The sequence below is a fragment of the Lytechinus pictus genome, chromosome 1 (assembly GCF_037042905.1).
Source record: "Lytechinus pictus isolate F3 Inbred chromosome 1, Lp3.0, whole genome shotgun sequence".
In the NCBI taxonomy this organism is placed as follows: Eukaryota; Metazoa; Echinodermata; class Echinoidea; order Temnopleuroida; family Toxopneustidae; genus Lytechinus; species Lytechinus pictus.
The window spans coordinates 31,482,741-31,501,659 of NC_087245.1; the positions used below are offsets into that span (position 1 = coordinate 31,482,741).

The 18,919-nt window shown below is 36.1% G+C and overlaps 1 protein-coding gene across 1 annotated transcript; it reads right to left on the bottom strand.

Moving 5' to 3' along the window:
* Positions 1–2,530: 2,530 nt before the first annotated feature.
* On the bottom strand, positions 2,531–17,783 carry LOC129278239 (uncharacterized). Its single transcript, XM_064100420.1, has 8 exons — positions 17,564–17,783; positions 11,339–12,013; positions 10,515–10,730; positions 10,032–10,198; positions 9,493–9,585; positions 8,080–8,292; positions 6,937–7,005; positions 2,531–6,502 (listed from the first exon to the last, which is right to left on the bottom strand). Exons 2-8 carry the CDS (start codon positions 12,003–12,005, stop codon positions 6,335–6,337), a joined length of 1,593 nt encoding a protein of 530 aa, XP_063956490.1. The 5' UTR covers positions 12,006–12,013; positions 17,564–17,783; the 3' UTR covers positions 2,531–6,334.
* Positions 17,784–18,919: the final 1,136 nt, after the last annotated feature.

Consider the following 18,919-nt stretch of genomic DNA (forward strand, 5'->3'; position numbering starts at 1 on the left):
AATGACCTTTTTAAAAAATATATATTTTTGTTAATAGATTTTGACGGAATATAAAAAAGTATATTTCAATCTTTACTGTTCCTTTCCCTCAATTTTTCAGTTTTCGTGGTCGTTAATCTTTTTGAGGTCATTATATAATCCTACCAAAACATGTATCGTGACAAAAAGAAATGAGATCACGTTAACAGGAATGAGTAACGAAAAAAAAATATTCAAAAATGCGTTCAATAAGAGTAGGGCTCTTCCATGATGATCTCGGCAAAAAAAAAAGAGAACTACAATATCTGCTCTGAAATCCTAGATTAAGAACATATTACACAGAAAATACTGTACCAACTGGATCAAAATGCAAGACCCCCATTCCAATATTTTTTTATTACATTAAAAGGCACTCAGAAAATACTTCACCGATTGGGATTTATGATTCAAGATTCAAATTTTGACCCCCATTTCAATGTCATTTCTTATGTGTATTATTTTGAAATAGATTCTTCAGAAGATAGACAGTAATGTATGTTCAACCGTTTCGTTATTTAAGGACGATTGTCCGAGTCGTTTTCTAATAAACAGTGACAATGATGACTTGTGTTACCATGGCAACGGCCTCCTTCGCCGATCATGCACAAAGTTCCCTCTTGCTTTTTCTTTCACGTTCTACTTTTCCCAGGTACAACTTTCCTGCTTTCTATCACATCCCTCTCGGCTTCTCACTTTATCCCCCCCCCCCCCTCTCTCTCTCCCTCTTTCTAGGTTTCTAGCTCGCTCTCTCTAGCTTACTCTCTTTTCTCCCCTCTACTTAACTCCTCTTGATTTTTCCGACACCACTCTATCTTTACACAAGTATAAACCAGGTGTTGGTAAGTGCATCTCCAATTGCTTCTATCAATCAGTGGAGACTTTTCCATTTGTACTTCCACTAGTGAAGTAACACAAAATTGAGCTTCGCAATACACAAAGCATCCACATGCACACTGCCTGTCCACTATTGTGGCGAAAGAAATGATTTGATAAAAATAACTGTTAATATATTTAGGGTCCCGTTTCCTAAAGACTTGTCATTAAATATTTCTTTGACAAATTTTCTCTCAGTCAATCAGATTGAAGGATTTCAGTAGCTTTTAACAGTTATTGCAAAATGCAAATTTGTTATTATACAAGTTTAATGAAACGGGCCCAATGTGTCTATAGTGGAGCAAGTTTTGGCATACTCGGAGCCACACGCTACTCACTCCACCAACTTTTCATATCGTGAACATAAAACAGGCTATTGTGACATGCTTTCGTATCAGTCCACTATTGGATGTACAAATCGAAAAGCACCTCCTGAGTGATGAAAGCAAATGGAGATGCACTTACTGACACCTGGGGCCCGTCTTACAAAGACTTGCAATTGATCCAATCAATCGCAACTATGGAAAGCCAGCAAAGTCAACGTATGATATGCATGTTTGTTCAAAAAGAATTCTAGATATGAATGTATATCCATAAAGTCATTGATTTCTTGACAATTTTGGTGTGTTTTCCTTTGTTTACAAAGGACATTTTGCAAATTTCCTATAGAAAAAATTATGACACTGATGGATTTCCATAGAGTTACGATTGATTGGATCATTTGTAACTCTTTGTAAGACAGGGCCCAGGTTTATACTTATACAAAGGGTGGTGTCGGAAAATGAGACAGTGGATAACAGTAAGTCCCTATTAATTTTAATACTGCTGCCACAATAACTACATTAATAGGTCAAACCAATTTGCCGTAGAACCATTACCCATCAGGCGATGTAAAAAACAATCCTCACCCACTCTTCCTATTTGCCCACAGACCCTAAGATGATGACGTGCAAATATTTGCAAACCTTCTTGGATTGTATACTACCCATGAAGCTTGCTAAGAAAGAGTATTATTTACCTCACGCGTAAAATGGTGTTGACTGGTGTACATAGAGTGGAGTATGTGGTAATATGTGGAGCATTGTGGCCCAGTGGATTAGTCTTCGGACTTTGAAACAGAGGGTCGTGGGTTCGAATCCCAGCCATGGCGTAATTTCCTTCGGCAAGAAACTGATCCACAATGTGCTGCACTCAACCCAGGTGAGGTAAATGGGTACCGGTAGGAAGTAATTCCTTAAAAAGCTGTGTGCGCTATGAACGCCTAGCTTAGCCGGGTAATATAGGAGCGCCTTGAGCACCTAACAAGGTGGATATGTGCGCAATATAAATACCCTATATTATTATTATTATTAGAGAACCACACTGGTCATTTCACTCCAGTCTCCAGAGTCAGAATTTAAGTGTTAGTTAAACACCCATGGTTGTTATTACACACATGGTGTTACTACAACATCTTTGGTCATATATACTCTTTGGTGTTATGTTCAAACTCTTGGGTATGATTTTTAAAACCTGAAGTTGTGGTGTTCTAGGGATAAAAACTGGTGTCATTTTTAACACCCAAGTATAACTGCTGAATGACTGCGGGTATAGAAGTAAATTTTAAAAATACAAGAAACCAGCAATATACACAGTCCAATTAATTTTGATAGTTATTTTTATTTTCTGAAATATATCGTCTCATACATCGGATACAACAATTTTTTTCTTTTACCATTGCATCATCCTGATTTCGTTAAGCACAATTCAAATACAGTACACAAAGAAAACCTATGGAAGAATAAACAATAAATAATATAATCTGCTATCATTTACAAAAGAACCACATCAAAATATCTTACATCAAATAAAATGAATGAGCTTCTTTAAAGTTCATACAATAGATTTTTTTAAATGATAGAAAAATCTGCTATAATTTACAAAAGAATTGCAATATAAAATATCTTACAGTAACTAAAATATGATATTTTCTTAAAATTTCATAGAACAGATAAAAAATAGAAAAATAAAATTTGAATATTGATAATAATCAAAGCACACTTAGTTGATGAAATCACTAAGTCAATTATCATGGCATGCATATAGTTACACTTAAAAAATAACCCTTTTCTTAAAAAAGAAAGATCTTAGATAAAACACCTTCACCTCAATGAAATATGCATTATTTACAAAGTAATGATATGTAATACTATTTGAATATATACCCTTTCTCAAAACCCATATCATCACTGACCATTTCATGAATAGAACTCTGAATTGAGCAAGGAATTCGATTGATCATAAATCACAAACATACATCATCTACATGTATCATATACAAATTTGAATATTCAACAAACAAGAATGAAATTCATTTCAAAGGCACAGCTCGGTAAAAAAATTATATTGCAATGATATAACATGAGACACTTAGACAAATCAAGTATAATAAATCAATTATAGGGCAATGCTATATAATGATCAACCTTTTGTACGTCCGACCCCCATTTTTCTCAAGTCTTAATTCACTTCATCAACTGACCAAGTCATGGTCTTTTGAGAACATTACAGACTGTCAAAAGAACAAGAAATCAGAGACAGAAAATTTCATGAAGGTCCTACATAAAGGGGGTCGGACATACATATTTTATGGAATTGCCCTATAGTAAAGTCACTAGAAAAAAAAATCAGTTTAAAAATCCTTACCTTGATTTATAATAGTTTAAATTCTAAATTCATGGTAACAATTATGGCATGCACTGCTGTAGAGGAAATGAAAATAGATTTCTTAAATAAAAACAATGAATTTAAAGACAATTGCATTTTCATCCTGGCACGGCTCATTATTAAGTAGATTAATTCATTCTTTCATTATGGTTTTACACATCAGCTCACATATCATATTTCAACTTTGGAATAGGTGATCAACCTAATTCAGGTTGTGACTCTGTTATCCATGGACCATGGCGGTCTTTCATACAGCTGCCAATAGGGTGGCCAAGAATGCTGTCCCTTTATGGGGTTCTATGCAAATCATGTTGATTCCCAATAGCTTAAGTTTATATTTGAGCCCCGTCTTACAAAGATGGAATAGGTGATCAAACTAATTCAGGTTGTGACTCTGTTATCCATGGACCATGGCGGTCTTTCATACAGCTGCCAATAGGGTGGCCAAGAATGCTGTCCCTTTATGGGGTTCTATGCAAATCATGTTGTTTCCCAATAGCTTAAGTTTATATTTGAGCCCCGTCTTACAAAGAATTACCATTGACCTGATCAACCTCAACTACACGGCAATTCATTATCATCATAATTTTTCCAACACGAAACTTGCATATTTAAAAACAAAGAGGAGCACACTAAAAAGTCAACATGGTGATGAATGTATGAAAATACATCATATCTAGAAATCAATTTGAACAAACATGCATCGCAGATGTTGACCCAGGCAAGGTGATGGTTACCCGGTAGGATTTATTCCTTTAAAACTTTTATAGCAAACTATTTTTTAGTTAGGAGTCTACCTGCACCTTTAAATGTTTCAAATATGATGGTTGCATCAAACTGCCATGAATCATTAGCATAGGGGGCAGTGTTATGAGAAAAAAAATTCTGTATCCATCTTAGTGCATAAAAACATTAAATAAACTGGGTTCCAAAAGAAATCTATCAGACTTTACAATGGCACTACACACAAGAAAAGATTATTGAAGTGTAAAGATATTGTTCAGTTTGACAAAGCGGAATTTGTGCAGTGCCCTTATAAAGTTTGATAAATTTCTTTTGGAACCCAGTTTATATTTGATATTCTTGATCATTTATTTCAAGGGATGGCAAGTAACAATCGTTTGCAGGTCTTTTAACTAATGAAACACTCAGAAATAGTTTGTGACAATTCAAATAAAACAGACTCAGTCCACACTGTGCTGCACTCGACCCAGGTGATGTGAATGGGTACCCGGCAGGAGTAATTCCTTGAATGCCCTGAGCGCCGGTGATGGTAGCTCGAGCTAAAGCCGGGGTAATAATAGCAAGCGCTTTGTATCCTCAGGCAAAAAGTGCTATTTAAATCCAGCTATTATTATTATTACAGTGTAATGTGATCACTGTTGTCCAGTGGCACAAAACTACACAATCAATTCTTCAATTACTTGTCACTGTGAGGCTATAAAAAACCACGAAAAACAAAAAATCAAAATAATACTACAGGCCTTTGAGATGCAATCCCTCATTGCAATTGATATATGGCTGTTCTTTCGAATATGAATTTGAGGTGGAAATAAGGCAAGATTTGGTCTGTTTCCTAGAAGAGAATAATGGTTTATTAAAACCCATACCCAGATGACAATAAAGTAGCAAGTACATCCTTGATAAATAGACTATTGGGTGTGAAAAATCATCATCCATAACAATTTACGGATCCGACCCTACAGGAACCAAAATACATTCCCATGAACAACAATGAGTTGTTTAGTACAATACATGCTTCAAGATAACCTTAGAAGAACTACTGTGAGGATAAGGATGATTTAAGTGTTATTGGATGATTTAAGTGAGGACAAGGATGATTTAAGTAGTATTGCAGTTCATGATCTAAGTTGATCAAAGCTTTGGAAAAGTATGTCAGTTAAAAGTACTTTAAGAGTTATTAACATGTTTTGCATATTCAGGTCTGAAATAATGCTTTGAGTTTTGACTTATTTGACTTATGCAGTCTTATATTATATTGATGTATTATTTGATGGCATGTACCTTACCAGGATTTTAGAAGCATTCTTGCATCAAGGTAAAGAATGCCAAAGCCCTGAGATTGGCAGATCACTGCATACGCAGGGCATCATTCGTGAAACATATAATCAATGATTTCCTTGCATGTGATTGGCTAACAGCGTATTTATCTGTGAGAACCACCGATTTGTTTCATGAAAAACTCCCCAGGTCTGCAAGTGGTAGAGCGGTAAGGTCTCAGAAAAACGAATTGCAAGATGGTTGTCGGAGATTGCACCAAGAGATGATTTTCATGAACAAAGTCTTATGCTGGATGTCTCCTTCTACAGTTGTCAGTGAAAGTGTGGTAATAATGGCAAGAAATTCTAGGGTCTCAGACACTGATATTGAGTGTATGCTCTGTGAAATTCCATCAGAACCATGTGATTGTCTAGGATGCTCCTAGTTGTGATCATCATCGAGAAATACACCATTGTAGCTTTTGTCAATACTCAAAGCTTGCTGTTCCTGCATGTTAACGTGACTGTCTTGGACACCACTAGGCATGAGCATCAAGGAATGTTCTTCAAAGCTCCAACTTGGGCATTCCAGTGGATCATAGTGTATCAATGTCAGAGTGCACAATGGTGAGAGAGGATGTCTCCATCAAAAGCATCAAGCTCTACAGGTGGCACAGTGACAACTTGAAGGGGTCCCAAGAGACATCCCTGTGGGACACCTTTAGAAGTGTCACCCATCAAAGTCCAAGGCTAGGTGTCACCACCTGCACAGTCGGTGCGATGGTGGTGGCAGGGATCTGTGGGGTATCCGACACATCCTGCAGGATGATCTTGGTGGCAAAGGCAAGAGCTATGGCTACGATGGTGGTGAAGACGGAAGAGTAGCTCAACTCAAATCCAAACACCTGGCAGGAAAGTAGATACAATATGAACGCATAATACAGATGATAACTTGAACACCTACTGGAAATACAGGAATATTCATGACGCATTAACTATGCAGATGTTACACTATTTTTGCAAGCACAATTCTGGAGCTTCCATACTATGTGACTTCTACCTCATTTGAAAAGGACAAATTCTCCCCTTCAGATATCAAGTTAATGAGAATGTGTGTCTACATGATGCATTGGAGTGAATTAGTGTATTTTCATTCAAGTGGACCTATATTACAAGACTAGACTACTCAGGGTCAACACGGCTCAGAATGTTGCATTGTGGGCAAGGATCCTGTACAACATTTGAGTAAATGATGACTCGAGGTAGTGTTATACTAGACTGCCGGTTCATATTTGCTTTAAGATCTACTTTAAAACCCATAACAACGTGCAGTACTTACTGTCAAAGAAAGAGGAGATTGTTTGATGAAAGCAATGATTCTCAGTCTGTCTTCTGTTGGGCAGATGCTCTGATTCAAAGAAAGGGGGATTAAAACGTGTACATTTTCAATTAAAGAAAACCCCAACAAAATGAAGTTTTGGCATTGCAAAAGAACCATCATTATGCTAGCATTCATTCAATTAAAGGAGAGCAATTTAATTTTTTTTTTCAAGTTCTGTTCACAGGATGATGAAAATGTGAAATGATTATGATATGATGATGATGATGATGACAATGATAACAATGATGATGATGATGATGACAATGATAACAATGATGATGACAATGATGATAATGTTGATGATGGTGATGATGACAATGATAACAATGATGATGATGATGATGACAATAATGATAGTGACGATGATGACAATGATAACAATGATGATGATGACAATGATAATAATGATGATGATGATGATGATAATAATGATGATGATGATGACAATGATAATGATGATGATGACAATGATGACGATATTTACTATAATAATGAGGTTATACAATGACGATAACGATATTGATGATCATCACCATCATCATCATCATGGTGATGGAAACTATCATAAGCATATTAACAGAGACTTTGTATAGGGCAGACCGTCAATCACCCAGTTCTTCAGCATTTGGATAACAATAATATCCCTTTGGAAGCACATAGAGAAGGTATATAGTATGTCATATGAGCTACAAATAAACTGAATAATAGTAATATTATTATAATCATTATTTCAATTTCTTTAATCATTATTATTATTACTTTTACCATTAGTAGTATTATCATCATTATTATTATGATTATAATCATACATCACACAATATTGGCATTTTTGTAAAGCAATCTGCTTATAATGACAATCTTTCTCCTGCAAACTGTAAATGTTAAATTTTCTTTTTTGATAGTTGATCATATTTGTTTAGAATTTACTGTTTTATTTAGTTTTTTTTCTTTATGATTCATACCAAAACCAATTACCGATATATTATGTTTGTTACGTAATGAAAATTGCATTGTAAACGAAAATGCAGAAGAAAACAATAGATCAAATCAAATCAATATTATCATTATTATTATTATTAATACTATAATTTGACCTCTCACCTTTGGCACCTTGTGACCTTCACCATTGACCTCTGTTGGTCCAGCACACAGCATGGGTAAGATGGCCAAGGGCAACAGGAAGAGGAACATGTCAATGATGGATGCCTCATGACTGATCCAGTAGAGAAGGTACACCACACTCCAGAAGATGAGAAGAACAATCCAACTCAGCAGCCATCGCTGGATGCAGTGGGATGTGGTCCGGAGACGACACTGGTAGAGAATTACAAGGAGGAAAGATAATAAAAGTAAGAAGGAGAAAGATAATGATGATGATGATGGATGCCTCATGGCTGATCCAGTAGAGGAGATACACCACACTCCAGAAGATGAGAAGAACGATCCAGCTCAGCAGCCATCGCTGGATGCAGTGGGATGTGGTCCGGAGACGACACTGGTGGAGAATTACAAGGAGGAAAGATAATAAAAGTAAGGAGAAAGATAATGATGCTAATGATGGATGCCTCATGGCTGATCCAGTAGAGAAGATACACCACACTCCAGAAGATGAGAAGAACAATCAAGCTGAGGAACCATCGCTGGATGCAGTGGGACGTGGTACGGAGACAACACTGGTAGAGAATTACAAGGAGGAAAGAAAATAATCAGAAGAGGAAAAGAAGAGAGATATTAATATAATGATGGATGCCTCACGGCTAATCCAGTAGAGAAGATACATCACATTCCAGAAGATGAGAAGAACAATTCAGCTCAGCAGCCATCGCTGGATGCAGTGGGACGTAGTGCGGAGATGGCACTGGTTGAGAATTACAAAGAGGAAAAACATATAGTATATGCCAATAAATAACCTGTTGACTTCTGTGATACCCACATTGATTTGTACAGGGATCAACTGGTTCCAGTAGGCAATGGGTTAACATGATTTCATTTCATAATTTCGTAATGAATCAGCAAATTTACGATTTCTTTATGTGCTGCATTGGCTGTATACATATTCAAATTATATGAAGGTTTTCGACGCATGAAATTAGCTAAAATAAAATCCAGAGATTGCACTAGTCGAGAATTATAAGGAGAAATACACTGTTTAAGCCAATATTCAACATGATTTTATTTTCATGATTTTTAATCAATTGGCATATTCATGATTATATTGGCTTTGTGTGCTTCAAAGGCTATATAAAAATAGAAACTTGAAGGTATTTGACTTGGAAAATCATCAAAAATAAAACTATCATCAAAATGTCAGCTTACCGATATACACCAACCAAAACGTTCACTCTTAATTGTAATGGTACGTACATGTAACTCTACATGTATACAACTCTAATGCAGTCAAACCTTCTATACCGACCACATGTATAGAAGGACAGATTAAGACCTCAAGTTTGGTTTCCAACATCTCTTAATGTGATTTCCTACTGTAATTGTAACTGTGTATAATGGACATACCTGCAATCTCCAATATTTTTCCAGTATTTCTTTATTCTCTAGAATCTTGATTCCTGGCACATGGCTGTATTCCGAAGGAAGCTGACTCCTTGGCTGCATCAGAAATGAAATGACAAAAAAGGGTCATGATCTAGGATTATACAACATTTTCTACTCCTATGACAAACAATGCTAAAAGAAAGAGTACTTTTATGTATAAACTTATAATTGTCCTTGAATACTGTTAATTCACCTTTGGTACCTTTCCAAAGCACATTGATGACCATAACCATTCCATATCAAAGACTTACATGATGAGCTTGTTGGTTTGTGGTTGGCAGTAGATATAGACCTTACCCTAACCCTATGCACTGACATCAACAGCAGTTTAACAGCAATTCATGACTCTGTTTAACAGAGGACAAAGAATGACCTTGCCAACGTACCCTTTACCGGTGTACCCCAAAGCTAACATCGGGCAGGCCACAGATGGAGTTATTCTTCATTCAAACATGATTCAATTGAACCAAGCTGGAAATTAAATTCACGTTTACACCTACCTCTCCAGTATTGGTCTGTCCAGCACCCTCCATACCAGAAGCAAGGAGATTAGCCCAGACATCATGGTTGAAGAGATCACCGTCGACAGAATCTACACCCATGCTGGTACGATGAAGTCTAGTGACAGACTGCTTTCTCCTCTCATACTCGTTCATATCCCACTCATCTAAACATAAAAATAGCAGTGAATGAAAGACATTACTATCTTCTCTAAACCTTTATTGGGAAAAGTAAATAGTGTATGTGAGTGCCTGCATACACTGTACCATTTTTTCAAAAGTGAATGCCCAACTATCAAAACAGTTTTAAAATTGCAGTATCAGAGTTGCAACAGGTGTGTCCTCTGAGAGCTTCCATATTTCTTACAAATTGAAACTTTGAAAATTATGATTTTTTTTTCTTCCAGAAACCTATTGAAATTATGGAAATATTTGTTTGACAAACCTAAGTTTGTACATAGCAAATTCGATTTGGACACTTGCCTTCAAGATCTTTGATGACTTCTTCAGAGGTTGGAGAGGCTAGATTTTGATATTCAGCATGGGTGCTGTCGTTTAGGCTTGCATTGTGGGCTCCATCCACCTGGTCCTCCACAAGGCTGGTTGTGTGGCGACGTCGTCGACCTCTCTGATGATGAAAGTTGTTGATATGGCAGATCATGGCATCCTCGTCTAACTCGAGGAGAAAATGGCGAACACCTAAAAGCAAGAATAGGGGGAAAAATTAATATCATCAATTAGATGCACTACATACATTGTATTTGGAACAATAATCTCCCAGAATATTTGTTATGACGGAATAGGATGTTGTGATGTACAGGAAATAATTTCACTTCTGAAGTTTGATTATCATTTCTGGTTGTAAGAGAAAATATTTCAACTATTTTCTGGACAGTCTTGTGTAAAACTAAGTTACTACACAAAAGAAATTTTGTTTAGCAGTCATAAACAAATGTGGAGCATATCATGATGCTATACCAAGAAAATTATTCCCTGAATAAAGAGTGTAGAGTCATAAAACAAAATACATATTGTTATTATTGATTTTTTGTTTTTGATTATCAATAAAAACTAAAGAGGGGGAAAACAAAATGATAAGATAAAACAGGGGGAGGGGAGGGACTTGCGCGAACTGTTGGCAATATAGCATAATTCAAGCATTTGATTCACATACTTATTAAATTTCTGTAAGAGTGATCTTGTACCTTAAAAAGTAACATCCAATAAAAAAAATAAAACTACAACAAGCATTAAATAGTATAAAACATAAGATTCTACTGTACACATGCATTAAATCGTATACTTACTTATCGTGTGAGTGCGACAAACAGACAAGCACACCACTGCTACCAGCATGTTCCACACAAATGAGAAAACAGTCAATCCTACAAGGCAGCTATATTGCACATAGCATATCCACGGTGATATAGAGACAGCAATACAGGTCTCAGCGTGAAACAGATTGAAGTTATCATAGTTGTAAAGACCAATGAACATCATACCCAGCAGGCCGATGACGACGGCAGAGTTTAGCTTGAGGAAGCTCTTGGTGTGGAGCCTCACGCTCTGCACAAAGAGACGGTTCGTGAAGAGACGGAAGGCAAGGTTGTTGGCGTAGACGCTGACGGCACAGAAGCCCATGGCCATGATGATGTTGACGGTGCCATTCAGAGAATCGAAGGTGGTGTTCTGGGAGACGATGTCCGCCACGGTGTACCAGGTGTAGTTGATGAAGTAACCGACCGTGCATATGAGGGTCAGGACGTAGAGGATGGTGGCGAACCAGGGCTTGTCTTTGGGATGGGTTTTGATTCCGAGGGATTTGGCGATGATGTACCAGAGCCAACGGGGAAGAGGGCGGGATTGCTTCATTGTGCCCGAGCGCACCTCATGCGCCGGAAGAGACCGGAAACCCTCCTGCTGGATGGTGGGGTTTGCTGCTGCAACATGTTGCAAACCTGATACAGTATTCATTCTAATGGCTTAGAAGAAATGAAAGAAAAGAAAACTTTTCCAATCTTGTGAGTTATATATCTCATTATAAATGCCCATTTAATAAATTAAAATAAACTAGATTTTAATTTGTCATGCGGACGAATTAGGTGGTCTGTCGTAGAAAGATAAATACTAGTAGATAAACATACATAATTATTTAAACAAATGAGTAGATATAAGATTGAAAGATGAATAGACAGTCAGATAGACATACCTCTTTTAACAGATACACATAGGAAAGATAGATAAATAGATAGATGGAGAAATAAATGATAAGTGGATAGATTAATAGAAGAAAGGTAGATAAATTATATCTTGATATATAGATAGACAGATAGATCGATAGATAGATATATATTTACATAAACATATAAATACGTATTAGATAGATAGACAGATAGACATTAGATAGATAGATCATAGATAGATATATAAATAGATAGATAATGATTGATGACAAATAAGATGAAGATGATGATAACAGTGATTATGATATTATATATACACAGATGGACAGACAGAAAATATATCAATATATTTATTGATAGATAAACAGATAGAATAACATATTAAACAGATTTAATAGATAGATAGATATTAGATAGACAGACAAATAAACAGACATAATTATTTAAACAGATCAATAAACATTAGATTGAAAGATAAAAAGATAGACATACAGATAGACATACATATTTAAACAGATAGATGGATAGTCGGATAGATAGATAGATGGATTGGATGATATATAAAATATAGGTGGATAGATTGATAGAAGATAGATAGATAAACATACGTAATAATTGAAACATATAAATATATATTAGATTGAAAGATAAATGGATCGATAGACAGATAGACAAACATATTCAAACAGATAGATATACGACAGATAGATAGAACATAGAGAGACAGACAGACAGACATACAGATAGATAGATAGAAAGACAGACAGACAGGCAGATAGATGGATAGAGAGAAAGACATATTCAAACAGATAGATATATATTAGACAGAGAGATAGATAGATAGATATAATGCAGGTAGATATACAATGTAGGTAGATAGACAGACAGACAGATGGATAGATAGATAGATATGTCATGTAGGTAGACAGACAGATAGATAGAAAGATAGATAGCGGATATGATTAGATAGATATAATATGAAAAAAGTAATTATAATCTGTTTTATTTTGCAATATTTTAACTATTATTTATTAGAATTCTTATAATTGATCGTGCGCAAGATAGTAAAAAAAAATAAAAAATCATGTTCACCCTCAGACTCGAACCCCTGCCCGCATGACTGAATGAGATGCAAGTCTGACGCCTTACCGATTGAGCAACAATATTTCCCATAGACTTTACACGTATGCAAAATACGAGAATCTCAAATCCAATTTTGCAAGTGAAATACGGGCATGATCCCGGCATCTGATCGGAAAATGAAGGCAACACTTCCGAAAGCTTAGAATCTCAGCTATGACATACTTAAGGCTCAGGGATAACTGACAAGAAAAAATGGAGATATGACTCACGAAATAGAGGAATGTAGAATCTACTTTTGAGAAAAAGTCATGTCCCATAGAGATTACACGTAAAATGAATACAAATGACATGCCTTTATTATTTGCAATTTTTCAGGATGATCCGTTTATCAAAATGAAAAATAAAGGCAATAATTCAGAAAGAGTAAGACCTAAGCTACAACATATTCGAAATTGGGCGAAAATTGATCAATATTCACGGAGTTAGAATCAAATTTGCATAATTATTATGATGTCATAACACGCAAAATGGATATTTTGAATTCCGACGCCATTTTGATGACGTCATAATATATGTTAGGGTCCAATGAGACTTGAAATCATATGTATGATTCATACTCTATCGAAATATGAAAAAAAATTGGGGGTCCCCGTTCGTTCTGAAGAGCTAAAGTGAATTTTTAATAGGCATGTTTTTGCCCATATAGAGCCTATGGTAAAAGAGCTCGCGCACACGCGTGCTGCAAACTTTAATGGGTGCTCATTCCCTCATTAATGATCGTAGAGAGCTGATCGAGATATCAATTTGATCAGAATTATATCATTAATATATACACATAAAAAAAACAGCGAATTTTGCTGCGTAACACAGTTACGCAGCAAACGCGCTCACATTCGTGCACGCGTGCAAAAAAATTAAATTGCTTAAAATGACCTGAAACGTACCCAAAATTAATTATAGACAATTTTGAACATTTTTCAATTTTGACGCGCACGTACATGTACGCACGCATCATGACCTTTGATGACTTTGACATTTGACCTAAAGTTTATTTGATGTAAATATGATTGATTATCCGTTATGTAGATATGATGAAATAAAGAATTTGACAAAATGGCGCCTAGATGACTTCATCATAACTTGATGACCTTGAAAAGCTTAGTATGGCGTCTCTATGATAATGATACTTGATAGACTTTATATACAGTATGACAAAAAAATCAGCAAAATTGATGTAGCCAATTTGTGAGAAAAGTTGGCGACAAACACACTCCTAGTACCAATGAGGTCCAAACATTAACATGTATGGACCTCTTAGGCGACATTACCCAAATTATGGGTTGGACAATGCTGTTCTGATTTCCAACCCAAGACTTTGGTAAATGTACACCTTAATACAAGTTAGAGTTATCCGATATACCTTTCATTCGGACGGCAAACCTTTATTTAGTTGTAAAAATAGTTGAAATCAAAATCGATTATTGTTAAACTTACATTTCAGGCCCTTTTTGTTGATTTTCGGTGAGCGTTCCACACAGCTGCGACGAGTGATCAACTCCGAAGTGATACGCGTACTGGTCAGCTGATCGGTCAGGTGATCGGTTGGTTATCTTTTTGTCAGACGTTCATAATTTATGTTAAGCGTATCAATCTTCAGTATCTTGATTTCAAAGCATCAGTATTGCAGAGAAAAGTCATTATTGATTGGAATCAGTGGCGGGGGGGGGGGGGGGGGTTGGGGTGAGCATTTCTGCCCGTTCCCCCTTTAGAGATTTATAGTAAACATTTTGGAATTAAATATGTTATTAATACTAGTTATGTGCCCCCCCCCTCATGAGAATCACGTACAGCATTATTTGTAATGGGGATATTTCGTTCATATTCTTTTCTCTTTTTTGCCTTTTTTTTTAATTGCCAAATTCAAAATTTTACTGGGAACAAATTAACAATATGACTTTCTATACATCACTTTTAGGGACAAACTTTTTTTTATGGGGGTGGGGGTTGGGGGCTTGCCAAATGTAATCAATGGTGGAAAAAATGACCTTCTTTTTAGTGACAACTTTATAAAAAAATTGTCAAATTTTACGCGAGACAAAATTACCTTCGATCATTGCTATAGTTAAAACCTTTTTTTTTTTTTTTTTTTTTTTTTTGGGGGGGGGTTGCCAAATATCACGTGGACAAAATGACTTTCCCTTTTCTTATTTTTGTGGGGGGGGGGGGGCTTGCCGAATATTACGCGGACAAAATGACTTTCATTTTGAGTGACCATTTTTTTTAACTTGTCAAACTTTACGCGAGACAATATAATGACCGTTTTTTTTTTTTTTTGTAAGAACCTTTTTTGGGAGTTGTCAAATTTTACTTGAGAAAATTCACCCCGCCCCCCCCTACTTAATTTGGAAAATCTTGGATGCGCCTCTATATAGTTTGAATCATAATGAAGATTAAGATCATGCGTATATATAGCTTACATCCACGGCAGAGGCGTAAACCGCCGGGGGCATGCAGGCTGGCCCTTGATCCCCGGTCCAGTGGATTTCACCAAAAAAAAAACGGGATAAGAGAAAAGGAATGCAGGAAGGAAAAGAAAGAAAGAAAGAAAGAAAGAAAGACAGAAAGAGAAAGGGAAGAGAAATAAAAGGCCATAAAAAAGCAAAAGGAAAGAAAAATGCATGCGAGAATAATTCCGAATGTTATGTCAAAATCTATTGCAAAATTGATATTTGTAATAAAAGTGACAAAGGTTTTGCTCGCTCGCCTCTTCATCTGGTAGGCGCGTAGTCCCTCCCCCAAAAAAAAAATAAGGAGGGAATAGAGAAAATAAAAAGCGAAATGAGAAAAGGGGGGTGTATATAACTTAGTTTATAATTGTTTTTCCTTTTTTGGGGGGAAGGGGTCAAACCATTAACGTTATGTTTTTCTATAAATAGGTCTAATTGCTAAATATCCAGAGTTATCGAGACCCACCTGCTGATATTGCACTGGGGGTACACGATGGAAGGGTTAGGCCTAGGGGCCCCCGAAAGTTCAACAACCAAGATAAAAAAGAAATGAAGGGAATTAATGAAAAGAAAAGGAAAAGTGTAAGTTAAGATATCTATCTCAAATTTAGATTTGCACGAAAAGTTTTTTTCTCGCTTGCTTCACTCGCTTGGAACATATAAAGCAACTTTATTCCCACGCGCCATGTATGCCTACATTGGCCCTCTTTCTTTCTTTCATTTTATTTTTTTTTTACTCATCACGCTACCGTACTGCCACACACGGGTTTGCCCTAATGATCGTGGACAATCATAAAAAATATCATTTTCATACCATGTGACTGGGAAATTTTTGGCTCCACCCCCCCCCCCCCTCTCGATCCCTGTATCGATTTTGACTTGATAGGGGCCTATACCTGATGGAATTAGCTTCATTCAATATAAAATCATAACGGATAGAACGCCTTGAATACAGGCCAAACAGCCTAACGACATTGCCGTGTCACGTGACAACCAGTATTAAACGAGAATGTGCACAACCCTATGGCGACAAAATTTGCCGCAAAAGTTGAGCAAGTTCTGGACAAAAAGGCTTCAATACCCCAAGAAAAGACCAGGCGAGTACTATTTATACATTTTTTCAATTTAGTAATATCTAGAGTCTAATTTAAGAACAGATTTTGTCATGGAGCTCCATGGTAAGATCTAGTAATTTAAGTCCAACATTTAATTCGCGTGCACTCACTTTTTTAACACAGGAATTAATAGCCTTGGTGCTTAGAGTGGACAAACATAGGTGCGAAAAATAAATAATAAATAAAGAAAATTTTGACGAAATTAAGCGGTGATCTGTCAGAGACAGACCACCTAAAAAAAGACAATACACCAGTCGGTGGTAGTCTTGAGGACGCAATGATGATGATTTTTTATATACTGTCATATGACAGTATATAAAAAATCATCATCATTGCGTCCTCAAGACTAAGTCGGTGGACTGTACTTTTTATCAGAAGAAAAACTCTTTGAAACAGTCGGCTGCCAGCTATCTAGTGAGATCGACCCACTAGTTAGAAATTCACTGCCAAACGTGGTTCACTGTGCAAGGTTAGTATACTAATACTGACCTCGCACTAGTGTGAGTGACTTATGCCTTAGGCTTAAGTTAGGGGCCTATAAAAAGTATTCGGCCTTCACAAGTTTGACCTCGCCCCCTCGGTAAAAAAACGTACCGCAACTCCGACTAGCTACCGGTACACAAAAATAAATAGACGGGACTTACCGGTACTTCTTCTTACAAGATTTTCTTTAGAATTCTGCACTTGCTAAGGCTGGCCGAACTAGGATGTTCCCGCTTTTTCAAACCAACTCATCATTAAAAGGAAGAAATATCGTTTACTTGAAAATAACTACTACCGAACTTCGAATAAGTTCAGGTTTAAATTAAGTTACTAAAACTGAAAGTTACTCTTCTTTCTTGTGGACAGGATTACCGATTTAGCCTTTTTGTAATCTTCACTGCTGCGCCGATCGAGGGCAGCAAACATGTTTTATATGGTTCACTGTTTATTTTTTTTTATCAAATTCAAAATATGCCGGGTGGAGAATGATATGGTCATTCCCGATCATAGAGATGCATAAAAAGTATATATCTCTATGTTCCCGATACAAGAGTTATGCACTTGTTTCAATTATTTATTTATTTATTTATTTATTTATTTATTTATTTATTTACTTATTTATTCATTCATTCATTCATTCATTCATTCATTTATTTATTTATTTATCTATTTATTCATTTATTTATGTATGTATGTATGTATTTATTTATTCATTTATTAGAAAATATTTATACGTACATGATAAGATGATCAGCTGAATTGCTGTTTCACATCAATGTCCCGATTTCACAAGATTAAAAAACTTATAAAGTTACAATATCATGATGCAAATACGTATAAATATTTAAAACAGCATGCAGCATCAACACTGATGACAAAGTGACAATTCAGTCTAGGAACCTAAACGGCACCTTGATTCAAGTTAAAATTTCATTTATAAAAAAAACAGCTCTCCAAAAGGGCAGCCACTCTACAAGCACCCAAAGCGCCAAACGAGCACCCCATCCCCCAGAGTGTATAGATAACTATACACGAAGTTTGCAAGTATATCAATTACTTAGCTACTAAGTTCCGGTATATAGGCCTTTTTCATATTAAAAAAAGTAATCAGAGAAAGAATGAACATAAGGTTGAAAAATTCCAAAAATAGCATTATAGGCCTACTCCCCCCCCCCCCCACTTTGTGTTAAATAAAATAGTAGGTAAAACGTTTGTACCCCATTCCCTCATCCTAGTTTTTTCACAGTGACAATTTACTTTTGGTTGAAAAAAGAAAGCAATAAATGAATTTAAAAAAAAAAGGCCTTGTGGCACTCGGCATAGCATGTTTTACTGAATACAACTTGCTATGTCTATCTGCACAATTTCAGCACTTGAACATGACACTCCTTCCAGCGGCTCACTATATATAGCTTCCTATATGAGCTGCCAAAGTATACTACATCAAGTATCTCAATATCGAGGGCTGAACCCCTTTAAAGGGATGCTCCGGGCTGAAGTTATTTGTATCTCAATAA